The sequence below is a fragment of the Salmo trutta genome, chromosome 19 (assembly GCF_901001165.1).
Source record: "Salmo trutta chromosome 19, fSalTru1.1, whole genome shotgun sequence".
Classification (NCBI taxonomy): domain Eukaryota; kingdom Metazoa; phylum Chordata; class Actinopteri; order Salmoniformes; family Salmonidae; genus Salmo; species Salmo trutta.
Window position 1 is genome coordinate 10,987,309 of NC_042975.1, and position 19,963 is coordinate 11,007,271.

Sequence of the window (19,963 nt, forward strand, 5' to 3'; positions counted from 1 at the left end):
TACACTGACTACAGGTACCCACCCATGGCTAAATAAACTTACTCACACAACTATACATTTAGTTTGACAATGAAATTGTAGGGCCTTTGTGAGAAGAGAGGAAATGGTATTACAATTTACAGATACACTACATGAGCTGTTTAACTACATGACCTAAAGTATGTGGACACCTGCTTGTCGAACATCTCATTCAAAAATTATGGGCATTAATATGGAGTTGGTCCCCCCTTTGCTGCCATAACAGCCTCCACTCTTCTGGGAAGGCTTTCCACTAGATGTTGGAACATTGCTGCAGGGACTTCCCTTCAGCCACAAGAGCATTAGTGAGGTCGGGCACTGATGTTGCAGACTTGTTTACAGACTTGTTTACAACTTGCAGACTTGTTTACAACTTGCAGACTTGTTTACAACTTGCAGACTTGTTTACAGACTTGTTTACAACTTGCAGACTTGTTTACAACTTGCATACTTGTTTACAACTTGCAGACTTGTTTACAACTTGCAGACTTGTTTACAGCTTGCAGACTTGTTTACAGCTTGCAGACTTGTTTACGTGCTGCTGTGCGTTTTGTTGCCGATCTTACTTTGCTACTTCACGGTTTTTACTTTTTCATTACTGTATATTTTTAGTTTTTCCCTCACTCAACTTTTTTCATTCAACTTTTTCACCCCGGAGGATTTATCTGGACATGGTTCGTCAGGACTTCAAACAGCCGAAGCTAAGTAACATTAACATGATGCCTTCTAATTGCAGTCGCTGTACTCATAATATACAGGAGAACGATCGCCTTACGGCGAGGATAGCTGTGCTGCAAGCCCAGCTTCAAACGCAATCGTTAGGGAAGGGTCATTTCAGTGTAGGAAAGGATGAAACAGCGTCTGTGCCACCAGCAAGTACAGATAGTAACGTTAGTATAAACCCCCTCGCACGGTCCCCGCAGCCGGACAACTTTCTCATGGCTTCTGGAGGGAAACGCTGTAGGAATGCTCAACCGGTGTCGCTTATTCAGCCGACAGAAACTTTCAACCGGTTCTCCCCATTAAGCGAGTCGGAGTCGGAGGCCGAAACTTCTCTGGTCTCTACTCCTCCCGTTACGGGGTCTGAGATGCCGAAGCCTCCCACCATTAGCTCTGACAAATTGAAAACCCTAGTCATTGGTGACTCCATTACCCGCAGTATTAGACTTAAGACGAATCATCCAGCGATCATACACTGTTTACCAGGGGGCAGGGCTACCGACGTTAAGGCTAATCTGAAGACGGTGCTGGCTAAAGCTAAAACTGGCGAGTGTAGAGAGTATAGAGATATTGTTATCCACGTCGGCACCAACGATGTTAGGATGAAACAGTCAGAGGTCACCAAGCGCAACATAGCTTCAGCGTGTAAATCAGCTAGAAAGATGTGTCTGCATCGAGTAATTGTCTCCGGCCCCCTCCCAGTTAGGGGGAGTGATGAGCTCTACAGCAGAGTCTCACAACTCAATCGCTGTGTGAAAACTGTTTTCTGCCCCTCCCAAAAGATAGAATTTGTAGATAATTGGCCCTCTTTCTGGGACTCACCCACAAACAGGACCAAGCCTGGCCTGTTGAGGAGTGACGGACTCCATCCTAGATGGAGGGGTGCTCTCATCTTATCTACGAACATAGACAGGGCTCTAACTCCCCCAGCTCCACGATGAGATAGGGTGCAGGCCAGGCCTGCAATTTCACTAGAATAAAGACCTCCTCCATTCCTGCCATTATTGAAAGAGATCGTGATACCTCACATCTCAAAATAGGACGACTTAATGTTAGATCCCTCACTTCAAAGGCAGTTATAGTCAATTAACTAATCACTGATCATAATCTTGATGTGATTGGCCTGACTGAAACATGGCTTAAGCCTGATGAATTTACTGTGTTAAATGAGGCCTCACCCCCTGGTTACACTAGTGACCATATCCTACGCGCATTCCGCAAAGGAGGAGGTGTTGCTAACATTTATGATAGCAAATTTAAATTTACCCCCCAAAAAAACAACAACGTTTTTGTCTTTTGAGCTTCTAGTCATGAAATCTATGCAGCCTACTCAATCACTTTTTATAGCTACTGTTTACAGGCCTCCTGGGCCATATGCAGCGTTCCTCACTGAGTTCCCTGAATTCCTATCGGACAATGTAGTCATCGCAGATAATATTCAAATTTTTGGTGACTAATATTCACATGGAAAAGTCCACAGACCCACTCCAAAAGGCTTTCGGAGCCATCATCGACTCAGTGGGTTTTGTCCAACATGTCTCTGGACCTACTCACTGCCACAGTCATACTCTGGACCTAGTTTTGTCCCATGGAATAAATGTTGTGGATCTTAATGTTTTTCATCATAATCCTGGACTATCGGACCACCGTTTTATTACGTTCGCAATCGCAACAAATAATCTGCTCAGACCCCAACCAAGAAGCATTAAAAGTTGTGCTATAAATTCTCAGACAACCCAAAGATTCCTTGATGCCCTTCCAGACTCCCTCTGCCTACCCAAGGACGTCAGAGGACAAAAATCAGTTAACCACCTAACTGAGGAACTCAATTTAACCTTGCGCAATACCCTAGATGCAGTTGCACCCCTAAAAACTAAAAACATTTGTCATAAGAAACTAGCTCCCTGGTATGCAGAAAATACACGAGCTCTGAAGCAAGCTTCCAGAAAATTGGAACGGAAATGGCTTCTCCACTAAACTGTAAGTCTTCCGACTAGCTTGGAAAGACAGTACCGTGCAGTATCGAAGAGCCCTCACTGCTGCTCGATCATCCTATTTTTCCAACTTAATTGAGGAAAATAAGAACAATCCGAAATTTCTTTTTGATACTGTCGCAAAGTTAACTAAAAAGCAGCATTCCCCAGGAGAGGATGGCTCTCACTTCAGCAGTGATGAACTTCTTTGAGGAAAAGATCATGATATTAGAAAGCAAATTACGAACTCCTCTTTAAATCTGCGTATTCCTCCAAAGCTCCGTTGTCCTGAGTCTGCACAACCCTGCCAGGACCTAGGATCAAGGGAGACACTAAAGTGTTTTAGTACTATATCTCTTGACACAATGATGAAAATAATCATGGCCTCTAAACCTTCACGCTGCATACTGGACCCTATTCCAACTAAACTACTGAAAGAGCTGCTTTCTGTGCTTGGCCCTCCTATGTTGAACATAATAAACGGCTCTCTATCCACCGGATGTGTACCAAACTCACTAAAAGTGGCAGTAATAAAGCCTCTCTTGAAAAAGCCAAATCTTGACCCAGAAAATATAAAAAACTATCGGCCTGTATCGAAACTTCCATTCCTCTCAAAAATTTTAGAAAAAGCTGTTGAGCAGCAACTCACTGCCTTCCTGAAGACAAACAATGTACACGAAACGCTTCGGTCTGGTTTTAGACCCCATCATAGCACTGAGACTGCACTTGTGAAGGTGGTAAATGACCTTTTAATGACGTCAGACCGAGGTTCTGCGTCTGTCCTCATGCTCCTAGATCTTAGTGCTGCTTTTGATACCATCGATCACCACATTCTTTTGGAGAGATTGGAAACCCAAATTGGTCTACATGGACAAGTTCTGGCCTGGTTTAGGTCTTATCTGTCGGAAAGATATCAGTTTGTCTCTGTGAATGGTTTGTCCTCTGACCAATCAACTGTAAATTTCGGTGTTCCTCAAGGTTCCGTTTTAGGACCACTATTGTTTTCACTATATATTTTACATCTTGGGGATGTCATTCGAAAACATAATGTTAAATTTCACTGCTATGCGGATGACACACAGCTGTACATTTCAATGAAACATGGTGAAGCCCCAAAATTGCCCTCGCTAGAAGCCTGTGTCTCAGACATAAGGAAGTGGATGGCTGCAAACTTTCTACTCTTAAACTCGGACAAAACAGAGATGCTTGTTCTAGGTCCCAAGAAACAAAGAGATCTTCTGTTCAATCTGACAATTAATCTGGATGGTTGTACAGTCGTCTCAAATAAAACTGTGAAGGACCTCGGCGTTACTCTGGACCCTGAACTCTTTTTTGAAGAACATATCAAGACTGTTTCAAGGACGGCTTTTTTCCATCTACGTAACATTGCAAAAATCAGAAACTTTCTGTCCAAAAATGACGCAGAAAAATTAATCCATGCCTTTGTTACTTCTAGGTTGGACTACTGCAATGCTCTACTTTCCGGCTACCCGGATAAAGCACTAAATAAACTTCAGTTAGTGCTAAATACGGCTGCTAGAATCCTGACTAGAACCAAAAAATGTTATCATATTACTCCAGTGCTAGCCTCCCTACACTGGCTTCCTGTTAAGGCAAGGGCTGATTTCAAGGTTTTACTGCTAACCTACAAAGCATTACTTGGGCTTGCTCCTACCTATCTTTCCAATTTGGTCCTGCCGTACATACCTACACGTACGCTACGGTCACAAGACGTGGGCCTCCTAATTGTTCCACATTGTTTCACATTTCATGAAGCTCCCGGCAAACAGTTCTTGTGCTGACGTTGCTTCCAGAGGCAGTTTGGAACTCGGTAGTGAGTGTTGCAACCGGGGAGAGACAATTTATGCGCGCCACGCGCATCAGCACTCGGTGGTCCCGTTCTGTGAGCTTGTGTGGCCTACCACTTCACGGCTGAGCCGTTGTTGCTCCTAGACTTTTCCACTTCACAATAACATCACTTACAGTTGACCGGGGAAGCTGCAGAGCGGAAATTGACTAACTGACTTGGAAAGGTGGCATCCTACACTATATATACAGAAGTATGTGGACACCCCTTTCAAATTAGTGGATTCGGCTATTTCAGCCACACCCGTTGCTAACAGGTGTATACAATCGAGCACACAGCCATGCAATCTCCATAGACAAACATTGGCAGTAGAATGGCCTTACTGAAGAGCTCAGTGACTTTCAACGTGGCACCGTCATAGAAAGTCCATGATTTTGGAATGAGATGTTCAACGAGTCGATGTCCATATACTTTTGGGGATGTAGTGTATGACGGTGCCAAGTTGAAAGTCACTGAGCTCTTCAGTAAGGGAGGAGATGTCCACATACTTAATACCATGCCACTCTCATAATGCTTCAGTTATTCAGAAATGTTATCAGCATTATGACAAGGATGCTTAGCTTCCCAACACTGTGTCTGGCAGCCTCCATTCCTCTGACAACATTTCTCTCATTCCATTCAGATAATTAAATCAAAAGTCTGGGGCAGATGAATCTCAGAATCAATTGCTGCTCAAGTAAAAGTGGATCATTAGTTTTCACAGACACAGTGATAAATACTCCTCTACCCTGGCTAACCAGATTACAGTTAACACTTATCTCTCCCTCCAACGGCCCCATTATCCGCCAGGGGCCAATGTGGGACTTGGAAACTAACCCTGTCATCCAGGTAAGAGAGATAAGATAAGGTGTTGGATTGTGTTGAACAGAACTTCTCTCTCAGAAACCCCTCACTGACTGACTCACCCTCTCGTGGTTCTCGATGAGGATCTCCACCACGATGTTCTGGAACTTGATGTCCATGATGGCGGCCACAGTCTCTTCCTGAGGCCTCAGCAGAGTGGGGCCGAACACCACCCCCAGGTTGGCCACAGTCATCAGGTTCTGCTGGTGGTGACTGGCCACACTGGGGAGGTCATGAGGTAAGGGTGGGGGGAGCAAGGAAAGATGTGTGAGAGACTTTACATTTACATTTTAGCAGCCGCTCTTATCCAGAGTGACTTACATGAGCAGTTAGAGTTAAATGCCTTGCTCAAGGGTACATCGCCCAATTTTTCACCTAGTCAGCTCGGGGATTCAAACCAGCAACCTTTCTGTTATTGGTCCAATGTTCTTAACCGCTAGGCTACCTGCCGCACTTAAAAGATGTGTCCTGCTAGAATGCTATAAAAGAATAGGGTTCCATTTGCGATGCAGTATAATTCATTGATTAATTGCGACACATCTCACTAATGCCAGCTTGCTGGTATTCATATTGAGGGCACACATTCTTCCCAATCAAATTAAATCGCAAATGGGAGTTTTGCACTGCTGATATCAGCTAAACTCCATAAATGAAAAATACAATTCTCTTTGGCCCTGTCCAGTGTTAGTGTTGCATGGTGTTGCTACTTTCTGAGTGACAAACACTGCTGGGTCGTTCCATGAAATGACTGCCTTTTGTGTACCTTTGATATTCTAAATAGAGATTGTGCACCAATATTGAATTTTAAAAGGCTGTTATATTAAATGAAGCACCCTTTAATATAGGCCACAAGGAAAATTCAATAAATCAGATTTTTTATGAATATGAATAAAGGCTTGCTAAAGTGCCAAAATTCTGCATTTTCACATGTCCCTCCGTCAACCCCGTGTCACTTCTAGGAAGATTTTAACCCACTTAATTCAGCCTTAGTTATTTTGTTGCTTCGACAGTCATTTCTGAAGATCATTATTTATTTTATGCGGTTAGTGATTCATTTAGGTCTGTCCCTCATTTTAAGGTCAACCCTGTTACGTGAACTGAAATCTTGTTTTAATATGGTGGAACTTTAAACATCTAATAGTCATCTAATTCAAACATCTAACATTAAACATCTAACATTAAACATCTAACTGTCATCTAATTTAAACATCTAACATTAAACATCTAATAGTCATCTAACATTAAACATCTAATTTAAACATCTAACATTAAACATCTAATAGTCATCTAACATTAAACATGTAATTTAAACATCTAACATTAAACATCTAATAGTCATCTAACATTAAACATCTAACATTAAACATCTAATAGTCATTTAATTTAAACATCTAACATTAAACATCTAACTTTAAACATCTAACATTAAACAGCTAACATTAAACATCTAACATTAAACATCTAATAGTCATTTAATTTAAACATCTAACATTAAACATCTAACATTAAACATCTAACTGTCACGATAGTGACGGATGGTGGCGCCCCTCCTCGGCCGGGCGGAGCTCGGCGGTCGTTGTCCCCGGCCTACTAGCGACCATCGATCCCTTTTTGTTTCACTTTCGTTTGGTTAGGTCTAGGTAGGCACGCACCTGTTTTGGGTTAGTCATTACTAAGGGGGGGTTATTTAGGTTAGCGTAGGATGTATGTGGTTGTACGTGATTGTGTTGCTTGTCCGGGTTTTTTGTGCGAAAAGAACGTGTACTGAGTTTTCCTTCTGCCAGTGGTTTATTTTCTTTGTGTACACCATCGCAGAATATTTAAGGGCTGCGCCCCTATACTTTGGCGACCACATCCAATTGCTTCAAATAAAGAAGTGTGGTCACGAACTCGCTGTCTCCTGCGCCTGACTCTACCTCTCCTGTTGTTCTTCGAGCCAGCCCGTGACACTAACATTAAACATCTAACATTAAACATCTAACATTAAACATTTAACATTAAACATTTAATAGTCATCTAATTTAAACATCTAACATTAAACATCTAATAGTCAAATCATAGAGTAAAAGCAGTTTGTCATTTTCTGGTGTTTTGTGGTGGAAAACTGAGCAGGTTGAGCATAACACGTCAACCCTGTTACCAATAGATAGACAGGCTTGAAAATGTTTGAACAATTAAAAAAAAATAGTGAAGTTTGCATTCAATGGCCCCTCCCTGTTGCACACAACAAGCTTCCGTTCCCCCTGTCACGTGGGGATTTCTGGGTGATTTAAGAAGAAATCGTCAACCATGTTACTTTATTTGGCACTTAAAGGCCCAATGCAGCAGTTTTTATATCAATATCATAGAATTTATGTGTAACAATTAAGTACCTTACTGTAATAGATTTCCATTAAAATGGGCATAAATAGCTTTAAAGTAAAAAACTATTTCTCAAGCAAGAATTTTGCTAGTAGTGTCTGGGAGTTGTCTGAGTGGGGAGGGAAAAACTGGTAGAGAGGTTTGGTACTCTCGTTGTTATTGGTCTATTAACCAGTTTACCGTATGGTGATGTCACCATAGAAATTCGAAAAATTTGAAAAACACTGTCATTAAGTTAAACCATGACGACCGGTTTAGGATTACCCATAATCCTCTCTCAGCATGCTGGACAACAATAAATAGGGTAAGAGTTTTACCTTTGCTGTCTGCCTCTGATAGTAACCTATCGTCACTCTGACATACAGTGAGGGAAAAAAGTATTGGATCCCCTGCTGATTTTGTACGTTTGCCCCCTGACAAAGAAATGATCAGTCTATAATTTGAATGGTAGGTTTATTTGAACTGGAATACCCATCCACAACCCATTTTCAATGCCCTGGCTGAGGGGAGGTTCTCACCCAAGATTTGACGGTACATGGTCCCGTCCATCGTCCCTTTGATGCGGTGAAGTTGTCCTGTCCCCTTAGCAGAAAAACACCCCCAAAGCATAATGTTTCCACCTCCATGTTTGACGGTGGGGATGGTGTTCTTGGGGTCATAGGCAGCATTCCTCCTCCTCCGAACACGGCGAGTTGAGTTGATGCCAAAGTGCTCTATTTTGGTCTCATCTGACCACAACACTTTCACCCAGTTGTCCTCTGAATCATTCAGATGTTCATTGGCAAACTTCAGATGGGCATGTATATGTGCTTTCTTGCTGCAGGATTTCATTCCTTCACGTCGTAGTGTGTTACCAATTGTTTTCTTGGTGACTATAGTCCCAGCTGCCTTGAGATCATTGACAAGATCCTCCTGTGTAGTTCTGGGCTGATTCCTCACCGTTCTCATGATCATTCCAACTCCACGAGGTGAGATCTTGCATGGAGCCCCAGGCCGAGGGAGATTGACAGTTCTTTTGTGTTTCTTCCATTTGCGAATAATCGCACCAACTGTTGTCACCTTCTCACCAAGCTGCTTGGCGATGGTCTTGTAGCCCATTCCAGCCTTGTGTAGGTCTAGAATCTTGTCCCTGACATCCTTGGAGAGCTCTTTGGTCTTGGCCATGGTGGAGAGTTTGGAATCTGATTGATTGATTGCTTCTGTAGACAGGTGTCTTTTATACAGGTAACAAACTGAGATTAGGAGCACTCCCTTTAAGAGTGTGCTCCTAATCTCAGCTCGTTACCTGTATAAAAGACACCTGGGAGCCAGAAATATTTCTGATTGAGAGGGGGTCAAATACTTATTTCCCTCATTAAAATGCAAATCAATTTATAACATTATTGACATGCGTTTTTCTGGATTATTTTGCTGTTATTCTGTCTCTCACTGTTCAAATAAACCTACCATTAAAATTATAGACTGATCATTTCTTTGTCAGTGGGCAAATGTACAAAATCAGCAGGGGATCAAATACGTTTTTCCCTCACTGTAGTACTGAGAAAGACAGATGGCAAACTGCACCGCCTCCATTGGACAACAATACCCAGAAGAACAGGATGAGTCTGGCCACCAAACTAATGACGTGTGTTGTTTTTCGGTGGTAGTGTAGGAGGAACACAGGGGAAAGCTAGGAGCCATTACTGGTGTCAACACTACAGTCCTGAGTTCATTACTAAGCCAATCCTCTTACGGGCCTGGGTGGGTGTGGTAGTGGCTTTCGGCCTGGGTGGGTGTGGTAGTGGCTTTCGGCATGGGTGGGTGTGGTAGTGGCTTTCGGCATGGGTGGGTGTGGTAGTGGCTTTCGGCATGGGTGGGTGTGGTAGTGGCTTTCGGCATGGGTGGGTGTGGTAGTGGCTTTCGGCATGGGTGGGTGTGGTAGTGGCTTTCGGCATGGGTGGGTGTGGTAGTGGCTTTCGGCATGGGTGGGTGTGGTAGTGGCTTTCGGCCTGGGTGGGTGTGGTAGTGGCTTTCGGCCTGGGTGGGTGTGGTAGTGGCTTTCGGCCTGGGTGGGTGTGGTAGTGGCTTTCGGCATGGGTGGGTGTGGTAGTGGCTTTCGGCATGGGTGGGTGTGGTAGTGGCTTTCGGCCTGGGTGGGTGTGGTAGTGGCTTTCGGCCTGGGTGGGGTGTGGGTAGTGGCTTTCGGCCTGGGTGGGTGTGGTAGTGGCTTTTCGGCATGGGTGGGTGTGGTAGTGGCTTTCGGCATGGGTGGGTGTGGTAGTGGCTTTCGGCATGGGTGGGTGTGGTAGTGGCTTTCGGCTGGGTGGGTGTGGTAGTTGGCTTTCGGCCTGGTGGGTGTGGTAGTGGCTTTCGGCATGGGTGGGTGTGGGTAGTGGCTTTCGGCATGGGTGGGTGTGGTAGTGGCTTTCGGCATGGGTGGGTGTGGTAGTGGCTTTCGGCATGGGTGGGTGTGGTAGTGGCTTTCGGCATGGGTGGGTGTGGTAGTGGCTTTCGGCATGGGTGGGTGTGGTAGTGGCTTTCGGCATGGGTGGGTGTGGTAGTGGCTTTCGGCATGGGTGGGTGTGGTAGTGGCTTTCGCATGGGTGGGTGTGGTAGTGGCTTTCGGCATGGGTGGGTGTGGTAGTGGCTTTCGGCATGGGTTGGTGGTGGTAGTGGCTTCGGCATGGGTGGGTGTGGTAGTGGCGTTTTCGGCCCTGGGTGGGTGTGGTAGTGGCTTTCGGCATGGGTGGGTGTGGTAGTGGCTTTCGGCATGGGTGGGTGTGGTAGTGGCTTTCGGCATGGGTGGGTGTGGTAGTGGCTTTCGGCATGGGTGGGAGATTTGTAACATGGTATGCATCCAAAATGGACCCCCTATTCCCTAAATAGTGCACTATATAAGGAATAGGGTGCATTTGGGAGTCAGTTGCGGTCATGGCCGTCAGCGCGGTACAGTCAGGAGGATTTGTAAAACAGTACATGGGAGACCCCAGGGGAGTGGGCCTAAACCAAACCTACTTTGCCAAGTGTTTCGTAAGCAAATCCAGCATCTGCCGGTTCTTCTCTGGGAGCCAGTGGACGATGCTATGGATCTCTGTGATCCTCGCCTCCTGATTGTCACGTTCTAGAGAGAGAAGAGAGAAAGGGAGAGAGAGAGAAGAGAGAAGAGAAAGAAGAGAGAGAAGAGAAGAAAGCGAAGAGAGAGAGAAAATATAGAGAGAAGAAAGAGAGGAGAGAGATGAGAGAGAGAATAGAAAAAAAGAGAGAGAAGAGATAGAGAGAGAGAGAGAGATGGTAAGGTGAGGTAAGGACGCTGTCTAAATAACAGTGACAACGTCATGTAGAACACTCAGATGTGTTTCTAGACATCCTACTACCCAAAACATCCGTTTCCTCAGAATCCCTAATAAGGATTTCCAGCTATTGCCATTATCACAACAACAGTGTTGCATTTACCAGAAGACTGGTGAAAATAATAATGTAATACCTGCCCTTGGTTCAATCTCCTTTCAACCCACATGAAGAAATACTACAGTTCACAATAGAATACTACTGTACTTACTATAGATTTCTGTAGTAAACTGTAATATACTGTAGAATACTACACTACACCACAGTGTACAGTAGTATCCCTCGATCATGTGTAGTACTTACTGTATAATGTTGTGGTATACTGTAGAATACAATAGTAAATACTATAGTATTATCCGGAAAATAAACTGTAGTAAATACTGCAGTAATGTCTGCAAAAATACCACAGTCCGCAAAACCACTACAGTTTTTTTTAAACTCTATTAAATACTACAGTATTTATTTTGCATATACCCTGTCCATTCCCCTCCCCCCCGTATCCCAATTTATGGCACCCATAAGTGAGAAACCAACATGCTAAGTATACACCATATATTATGTTCTCTACAGGTTATAGAAAAGAGCAGAAGCTCTGAACTCTCTGTTCAGACCTACCTACCGACAGGTTATGGAAAACCTTTTAAAAACCTGCTCTATTAGTATTTCTCCAGTAGGTTTCCTCAAGGAGAAAGCCTCCAGTTCTATGCCAAAGACAATAAAACAAAAACACTATAAATTCACTAAAACGATGTGTGCGTGCTTCCATGCAGCAGAATCAGCCTGGTGTTGTGGTTCTGGATGGCCAGACTACTAGCATGAATGACAACACACTGCCATGTGGGGAATCGTAAGGGGCTCGTTTCAGCTAGCTTCATCTTATTGATACTGTGTCTTGATTTGAGCGGTTTTGACAGATTTCATGTCAATGCTAATATGGCTCAAATTCGCTAGCTAGCAAACCAACAAATGTAACAATGGATTTGAGAGACAACAAGTGGTCATTGTGCAAATGTATTTATGTTTTCAATAAACATTGGAGACAAAATATAGCTTACATGTTGTCAACAATCTAAGCCAACCTCATCTGTTTTGCCCCATGTTTAGGGCATGCTGTTTTTGTTCCTAATGAACCAACTAGTCTATAGTAAATACTACAGTAATGTAGTATATGTCTGAATAAAAACACTACAGTAAATATTACAGTATACTACAATCAGCAAAAACACTACATGCATCACTATAGTATATACTACCGTTTACTTTTACAACAGTTTTTATACTATAGTTACTGTAAATAATACAGTAAATACTACAGTATACTACAATAAATGCTACAATATACTACAGTAAATACTGCAAAAACACTACAGTGAATACTATAGTATTTATACCATAGTATACTATAGTATTTTTTCATGTGGGAACTGCACACACATACTATATACTATACTTAAGCAATAAGGCCCGAGGGGGTGTGGTATATGGCTAATATACCATGGCTAAGGGCTGTTCTTATGCCCAATGCAGAACGGAGTGCCTGGACACAGCCCTTGGCCATATATCACAAACCCCTGAGGTGCCTTATTGCTATTATAAACTGGTTACCAACGTAATTAGAACAGTAAAAATGCATGTTTTGTCATACCCGTGGTCTGATATACCACGGCTGTCAGCCAATCAGCATACAGGGCTCGAACCACCCAGTTTATAATGCTGTTTTTATAGCTTACCACAAGAGCTTATCATACTATATGTTATGAAAGCATTGATTACCTGGAGAGGCAAATATACTATAGTAATACAGCCGGCAGTTATCCCTACTTTCCGTCATTATACTCCGTTACCTTGAGAGAGGTTTGCCTCAGAGCACCTTGACTACTGAACTCCACAGAAGTCCTATTCTCACAATACCAGTCAACACTGTACAACAGCTGGAGATGAGGCTACCTGTCTCCTTCTCCTTCTGTCTTCAGGCCAGGGACAGGGCTGCCCAATTCGGTTCCAATACAGTTGGTTACCTTTCAAATACTTTGAGTGTCATTTCCCCTCCTGGAGTACCATATGGTGCTATTAGATTGGGTCCATTGTGCCGGCCAGACAACCTCAATCAAGCGTAGATGATTTTTGAAGTACATATATATTTAAAGAAGACAAATGCTATTTGAACCCAGATCTACAGGCCTGTGTACTGTGCTGTCTCAGGGCAGGTCTGTGTGCCTACAGGTCTGTGTGTCTACAGGTCTGTGTGTCTACAGGTCTGTGTGTCTACAGGTCTGTGTGTCTACAGGTCTGTGTGTCTACAGGTCTGTGTGCCTACAGGTCTGTGTGTCTACAGGTCTGTGTGTCTACAGGTCTGTGTACTGTGCTGTCTCAGAGCAGGTCTGTGTGTCTACAGGTCTGTGTGTCTACAGGTCTGTGTGTCTACAGGTCTGTGTGCCTACAGGTCTGTGTGTCTACAGGTCTGTGTACTGTGCTGTCTCAGAGCAGGTCTGTGTGTCTACAGGTCTGTGTGTCTACAGGTCTGTGTGTCTACAGGTCTGTGTGTCTACAGGTCTGTGTGCCTACAGGTCTGTGTGTCTACAGGTCTGTGTGTCTACAGGTCTGTGTACTGTGCTGTCTCAGAGCAGGTCTGTGTGTCTACAGGTCTGTGTGCCTACAGGTCTGTGTGCCTACAGGTCTGTGTGTCTACAGGTCTGTGTGTCTACAGGTCTGTGTGTCTACAGGTCTGTGTACTGTGCTGTCTCAGAGCAGGTCTGTGTGTCTACAGGTCTGTGTACTGTGCTGTCTCAGGACAACACAACCTTGCACTTGCTAAACTGCTGAATTTCACTCTCTGTACCAGAAAACATGACAATGTAGCAATGCCTCATTGTTCAATTGGAAGTTGTACCAGTTTCATATTTACCAACGTCTGTAGTGATGCATGCATACGAAATTCAGAATGACTATATAATGTTGAGACTGCTTTTAGCCATGCCTACCACTATGCTATTGGCCTTGGCTTTTTTACTGTCTCCTGGGCTCTGATTCAGCATGGCCCAGTCAGCCAGGTCCCAGTCAGCCAGGTCCCAAACAGTCAGCCGAGTCCCAGCCAGCCAGCCAGGTCCCAGTCTGCCAGGTCCCAAACAGTCAGCCGAGTCCCAGCCAGCCAGCCAAGTCCCAGCCAGCCAGCCAGGTCCCAGTCTGCCAGGTCCCAAACAGTCACCAAAGTCCCAGTCAGCCAAGTCCCAGCTAGCCAGCCAGGTCCCAGCCAGTCAGTTTGGTCCCAGCCAGCCAGCCAGGTACCAGTCAGCCAGGTCCCAGCCAGTCAGTTTGGTCCCAGCCAGCCAGCCAGGTCCCAGCCAGCAAGCCAGGTACCAGCCAGCCAGGTCCCAGCCAGCCAGCCAGGTACCAGCCAGCCAGCTTGGTCCCAGCCAGCCAGCCAGCCAGTCAGCCAGGTCCCAGCCAGCCAAGTCCCAGCCAGCCAAATCCCAGCCAGCCAGCCAGCCAGCTTGGTCCCAGCCAGCCAGGTCCCAGCCAGCGTGGTCCCAGCCAGCCAGGTACCAGCCAGCCAAGTCCCAGCCAGCCAAGTCCCAGCCAGCCAGCCAGCCAGCCAGGTCCCAGCCAGCCAGCCAGGTCCCAGTCAGCCTAGTCCCAGCTAGTCAGTTTGGTCCCAGCCAGCCAGCCAGCCAGCCAGGTCCCAGCCAGTCAGCCAGGTTCCAGCCAGTCAGCCAGGTACCAGCCAGTCAGTTTGGTCCCAGCCAGCCAGTCAGCCAGGTTCCAGCCAGTCAGCCAGGTCCCAGCCAGTCAGCCAGGTCCCAAGGAGCAGAGCAGGCAGCTGATGGAAGGCCCCATCAGTCACCGCAAGGCAAGTCGATAGAGAGTGCACCGGTGGACACACTACATCAAACCCTCTCTGTCACCTCACCACCGCAATCCACTTCCAGTGTCAACACACACACACACACACACACACACACACACACACACACACACACACACACACACACACACACACACACACACACACACACACACACACGGCACTCTCCACCAGGTCATGCATGTGCCCCAACACACGCCCAGACCCCAGCCTGCATTTACAGGCTGTACAGCCACCGTTCTATATGCACAATGCTCAGATGCAACAATCGACTGATGGATTATCAAGCCATTTACTGTCATAATCCCCACCCTTAAGGGAAAGAAAGCCATCCACATCCACATTAAATATTCATTTACAGATCATTCTTCTTACTCACTCCATCTCGGTGGGTTCGTTCCAAATGGCTCCCTATTCCTGATATAGTGAACTATAATACGGGACTAGAGTGCAAGTGCACTATAAGGGGAATAGGGAGCCAATTGGACAACAGGCTGTGTGTTTTCAACAGACGAGAGTTTATCACTTCCTGCCATACAGCGATACGATTTTTTTTAAACTTGCAGACACTCCAAACGCAATCTCATACTGAGAGAGAGAGAGAGAAACAGAGATAGACAGAGAGAGAGAGAGAGAGAGAGAGAGAGAGAGAGAGACAGAGAGACAGAGAGAGACAGAGAGACAGAGAGAGAGACAGAGAGAGACAGAGAGACAGAGAGAGAGAGAGACAGAGAGAGAGAGAGAGAGAGAGAGAGACAGAGAGAGAGAGAGACAGAGAGAGAGAGAGAGAGAGAGAGTTGTGGCCCTCCACCCATCAAGCTGATTGTCCTCTCCTTTAGAGAGACAAAAGCGTGGGCTGTTTCTACGTGGATCTCCCTGTTAATAGCCGTCTCCTCCACCCTCCCCCATCACCCTCTCTACGTTCCTCTCCCCATGGCCCTTTATCCTTTCCTTTTCCCTCTCTCCATTTCCCATCTCCCCTTTCCACTTGTCTCCCCTCTACCCTTTTGTTCTTGGCCGTCTCCACTCCCCCGGCTCTCTCCCATTCCTCTCTCCTCTTGCTGGCTCTGAGACCCAGCCTGGGTGAGACCTATGGCTCTGTAGCGAGCCCTGTGGTGTTTAGGCTGGAGGCACAGTGGGGGGCAGATGAATTACTCCCATAGATATCAATGGGCCCTGGCTGGTTGTGTGAATGGGGGGCCTGACTGGGCTGGATGTACAGGCCCCAGGTCATTCAGGTGAGTGAGCACAGCTAGTCACTGGTCTGCCTCTAGATACGTCACTGGTCTGCCTCTAGTTACGTCACTCCTCTGCCTCTAGTTACGTCACTCCTCTGCCTCTAGTTACGTCACTCCTCTGCCTCTAGTTACGTCACTGCTCTGCCTCTAGTTACGTCACTGCTCTGCCTCTAGTTACGTCACTCCTCTGCCTCTAGTTACGTCACTGCTCTGCCTCTAGTTACGTCACTCCTCTGCCTCTAGATACGTCACTCCTCTGCCTCTAGTTACGTCACTGCTCTGCCTCTAGTTACGTCACTCCTCTGCCTCTAGTTACGTCACTGCTCTGCCTCTAGTTACGTCACTCCTCTGCCTCTAGTTACGTCACTCCTCTGCCTCTAGTACGTCACTCCTCTGCCTCTAGTTACGTCACTCCTCTGCCTCTAGTTACGTCACTCCTCTGCCTCTAGTTACGTCACTCCTCTGCCTCTAGTTACGTCACTGCTCTGCCTCTAGTTACGTCACTCCTCTGCCTCTAGTTACGTCACTCCTCTGCCTCTAGATACGTCACTCCTCTGCCTCTAGTTACGTCACTGCTCTGCCTCTAGTTACGTCACTCCTCTGCCTCTAGTTACGTCACTGCTCTGCCTCTAGTTACGTCACTCCTCTGCCTCTAGTTACGTCACTCCTCTGCCTCTAGTTACGTCACTCCTCTGCCTCTAGTTACGTCACTCCTCTGCCTCTAGTTACGTCACTCCTCTGCCTCTAGTTACGTCACTCCTCTGCCTCTAGTTACGTCACTCCTCTGCCTCTAGCTCCACTCAGCAGGCCGTGACCATACTACACAACCACATGCTCTCTCTCTCTGCAGCATTATTATACTGACCACACTGCAGTACCCACAGAGGGCTGTATCTTTACTGTGTTCAGTCATCTCCAAGACTGGACCTGGGAATGGATTCACAGTTCCGTACCTGAGGTAGTACTTCACAGTACCGTACCTGAGGTAGTACTTCACAGTACCGTACCTGAGGTAGTACTTCACAGTACCGTACCTGAGGTAGTGCTTCACAGTACCGTACCTGAGGTAGTACTTCACAGTTCCGTACCTGAGGTAGTACTTCACAGTACCGTACCTGAGGTAGTACTTCACAGTACCGTACCTGAGGTAGTGCTTCACAGTACCCTACCTGAGGTAGTACTTCACAGTTCCGTAACTGAGGTAGTACTTCACAGTACCGTACCTGAGGTAGTACTTCACAGTTCCGTACCTGAGGTAGAACTTGATTGCACTGGTGATGGTCTTGATCTCCCATTCTGTACTGTCCAGCTCCACGTCAGCACAGGTTTTAGGATCTGTCACACGGAGAGGATAGATGTCATCATTACTCAGAGCTACAGTATCTCCTCCTCCATGTCTCTGTCTGTCAGTCTCAGAGCTACAGTATCTCCTCCTCTATGTCTCTGTATGTCAGTCTCAGAGCTACAGTATCTCCTCCATGTCTCTGTCTGTCAGTCTCAGAGCTACAGTATCTCCTCCTCCATGTCACTGTCTGACAGTCTCAGAGCTACAGTATCTCCTCCTCCATGTCTCTGTCTATCAGTCTCAGAGCTACAGTATCTCCTCCTCCATGTCACTGTCTGACAGTCTCAGAGCTACAGTATCTCCTCCTCCATGTCTCTGTCTGTCAGTCTCAGAGCTAGAGTATCTCCTCTATGTCTCTGTCTGTCAGTCTCAGAGCTACAGTATCTCCTCCATGTCTCTGTCTGTCAGTCTCAGAGCTACAGTATCTCCTCCATGTCTCTGTCTGTCAGTCTCAGAGCTACAGTATCTCCTCCATGTCTCTGTCTGTCAGTCTGAGAGCTACAGTATCTCCTCCATGTCTCTGTCTGTCAGTCTCAGAGCTACAGTATCTCCTCCATGTCTCTGTCTATCAGTCTCAGAGCTACAGTATCTCCTCCATGTCTCTGTCTGTCAGTCTCAGAGCTACAGTATCTCCTCCATGTCTCTGTCTATCAGTCTCAGAGCTACAGTATCTCCTCCTCCATGTCTCTGTCTGTCAGTCTCAGAGCTACAGTATCTCCTCCATGTCTCTGTCTGTCAGTCTCAGAGCTACAGTATCTCTTCCATGTCTCTGTCTGTCAGTCTCAGAGCTACAGTATCTCCTCCTCTATGTCTCTGTCTGTCAGTCTCAGAGCTACAGTATCTCCTCCTCTAAGTCTCTGTCTGTCAGTCTCAGAGCTACAGTATCTCCTCCTTGTCTGTCTGTCAGTCTCAGAGCTACAGTATCTCCTCCATGTCTCTGTCTGTCAGTCTCAGAGCTAAAGTATCTCCTCCATGTCTCTGTCTGTCAGTCTCACAGCTACAGTATCTCCTCCATGTCTCTGTCTATCAGTCTCAGAGCTACAGTATCTCCTCCTCCATGTCTCTGTCTGTCAGTCTCAGAGCTACAGTATCTGCTCCATGTCTCTGTCTGTCAGTCTCACAGCTACAGTATCTCCTCCATGTCTCTGTCTATCAGTCTCAGAGCTACAGTATCTCCTCCTCCATGTCTCTGTCTGTCAGTCTCAGAGCTACAGTATCTCCTCCTCCATGTCTCTGTCTGTCAGTCTCAGAGCTACAGTATCTGCTCCATGTCTCTGTCTGTCAGTCTCAAAGCTACAGTATCTCCTCCTCTATGTCTCTGTCTGTCAGTCTCAGAGCTACAGTATCTCCTCCATGTCTCTGTCTGTCAGTCTCAGAGCTACAGTATCTCCTCCATGTCACTGTCTGTCAGTCTCAGAGCTACAGTATCTCCTTCATGTCTCTGTCTGTCAGTCTCAGAGCTACAGTATATCCTCCTCTATGTCTCTGTCTGTCAGTCTCAGAGCTACAGTATCTCCTCAATGTCTCTGTCTGTCAGTCTCAGAGCTACAGTATCTCCTCCATGTCTCTGTCTATCAGTCTCAGAGCTACAGTATCTCCTCCTCCATGTCTCTGTCTGTCAGTCTCAGAGCTACAGTATCTCCTCCTCCATGTCTCTGTCTATCAGTCTCAGAGCTACAGTATCTCCTCCATGTTTCTGTCTGTCAGGCTCAGAGCTACAGTATCTCCTCCATGTCTCTGTCTATCAGTCTCAGAGCTACAGTATCTCCTCCATGTCTCTGTCTGTCAGTCTCAGAGCTACAGTATCTCCTCCTCCATGTCTCTGTCTGTCAGTCTCAGAGCTACAGTATCTCCTCCATGTCTCTGTCTGTCAGTCTCAGAGCTACAGTATCTCCTGCATGTCTCTGTCTGTCAGTCTCAGAGCTACAGTATCTCCTCCATGTCTCTGTCTCTGTCTCAGAGCTACAGTATCTCCTCAATGTCTCTGTCTGTCAGTCTCAGAGCTACAGTATCTCCTCCATGTCTCTGTCTATCAGTCTCAGAGCTACAGTATCTCCTCCTCCATGTCTCTGTCTGTCAGTCTCAGAGCTACAGTATCTCCTCGTCCATGTCTCTGTCTGTCAGTCTCAGAGCTACATTATCTCCTCCATGTCTCTGTCTGTCAGTCTCAGAACTACAGTATCTCCTCCTCTTTGTCTCTGTATGTCAGTCTCAGAGCTACAGTATCTCCTCCATGTCTCTGTCTGTCAGTCTCAGAGCTACAGTATCTCCTCTATGTCTCTGTCTGTCAGTCTCAGAGCTACAGTATCTCCTCCATGTCTCTGTCTGTCAGTCTCAGAGCTACAGTGTCTCCTCCTCTATGTCTCTGTCTGTCAGTCTCAGAGCTACAGTATCTCCTCCTCTATGTCT

At 46.1% G+C, this 19,963-nt stretch overlaps 1 protein-coding gene across 1 annotated transcript in view; it reads right to left on the minus strand.

The window, feature by feature from the left end:
* The window catches only part of LOC115153979 (rho GTPase-activating protein 26), a 137,935-nt gene that overhangs the window by 16,947 nt on the left and 101,025 nt on the right, over positions 1-19,963 (minus strand). Inside the window, exons 15-19 of the mRNA XM_029699714.1 lie at positions 17,428-17,544; positions 12,771-12,799; position 11,708; positions 10,777-10,882; positions 5,484-5,643 (exon numbers count right to left, since the gene is read on the minus strand). Coding sequence (XP_029555574.1) covers positions 5,484-5,643; positions 10,777-10,882; position 11,708; positions 12,771-12,799; positions 17,428-17,544 — 413 coding nt within the window. The remainder of the gene's footprint in view (positions 1-5,483; positions 5,644-10,776; positions 10,883-11,707; positions 11,709-12,770; positions 12,800-17,427; positions 17,545-19,963) is intronic.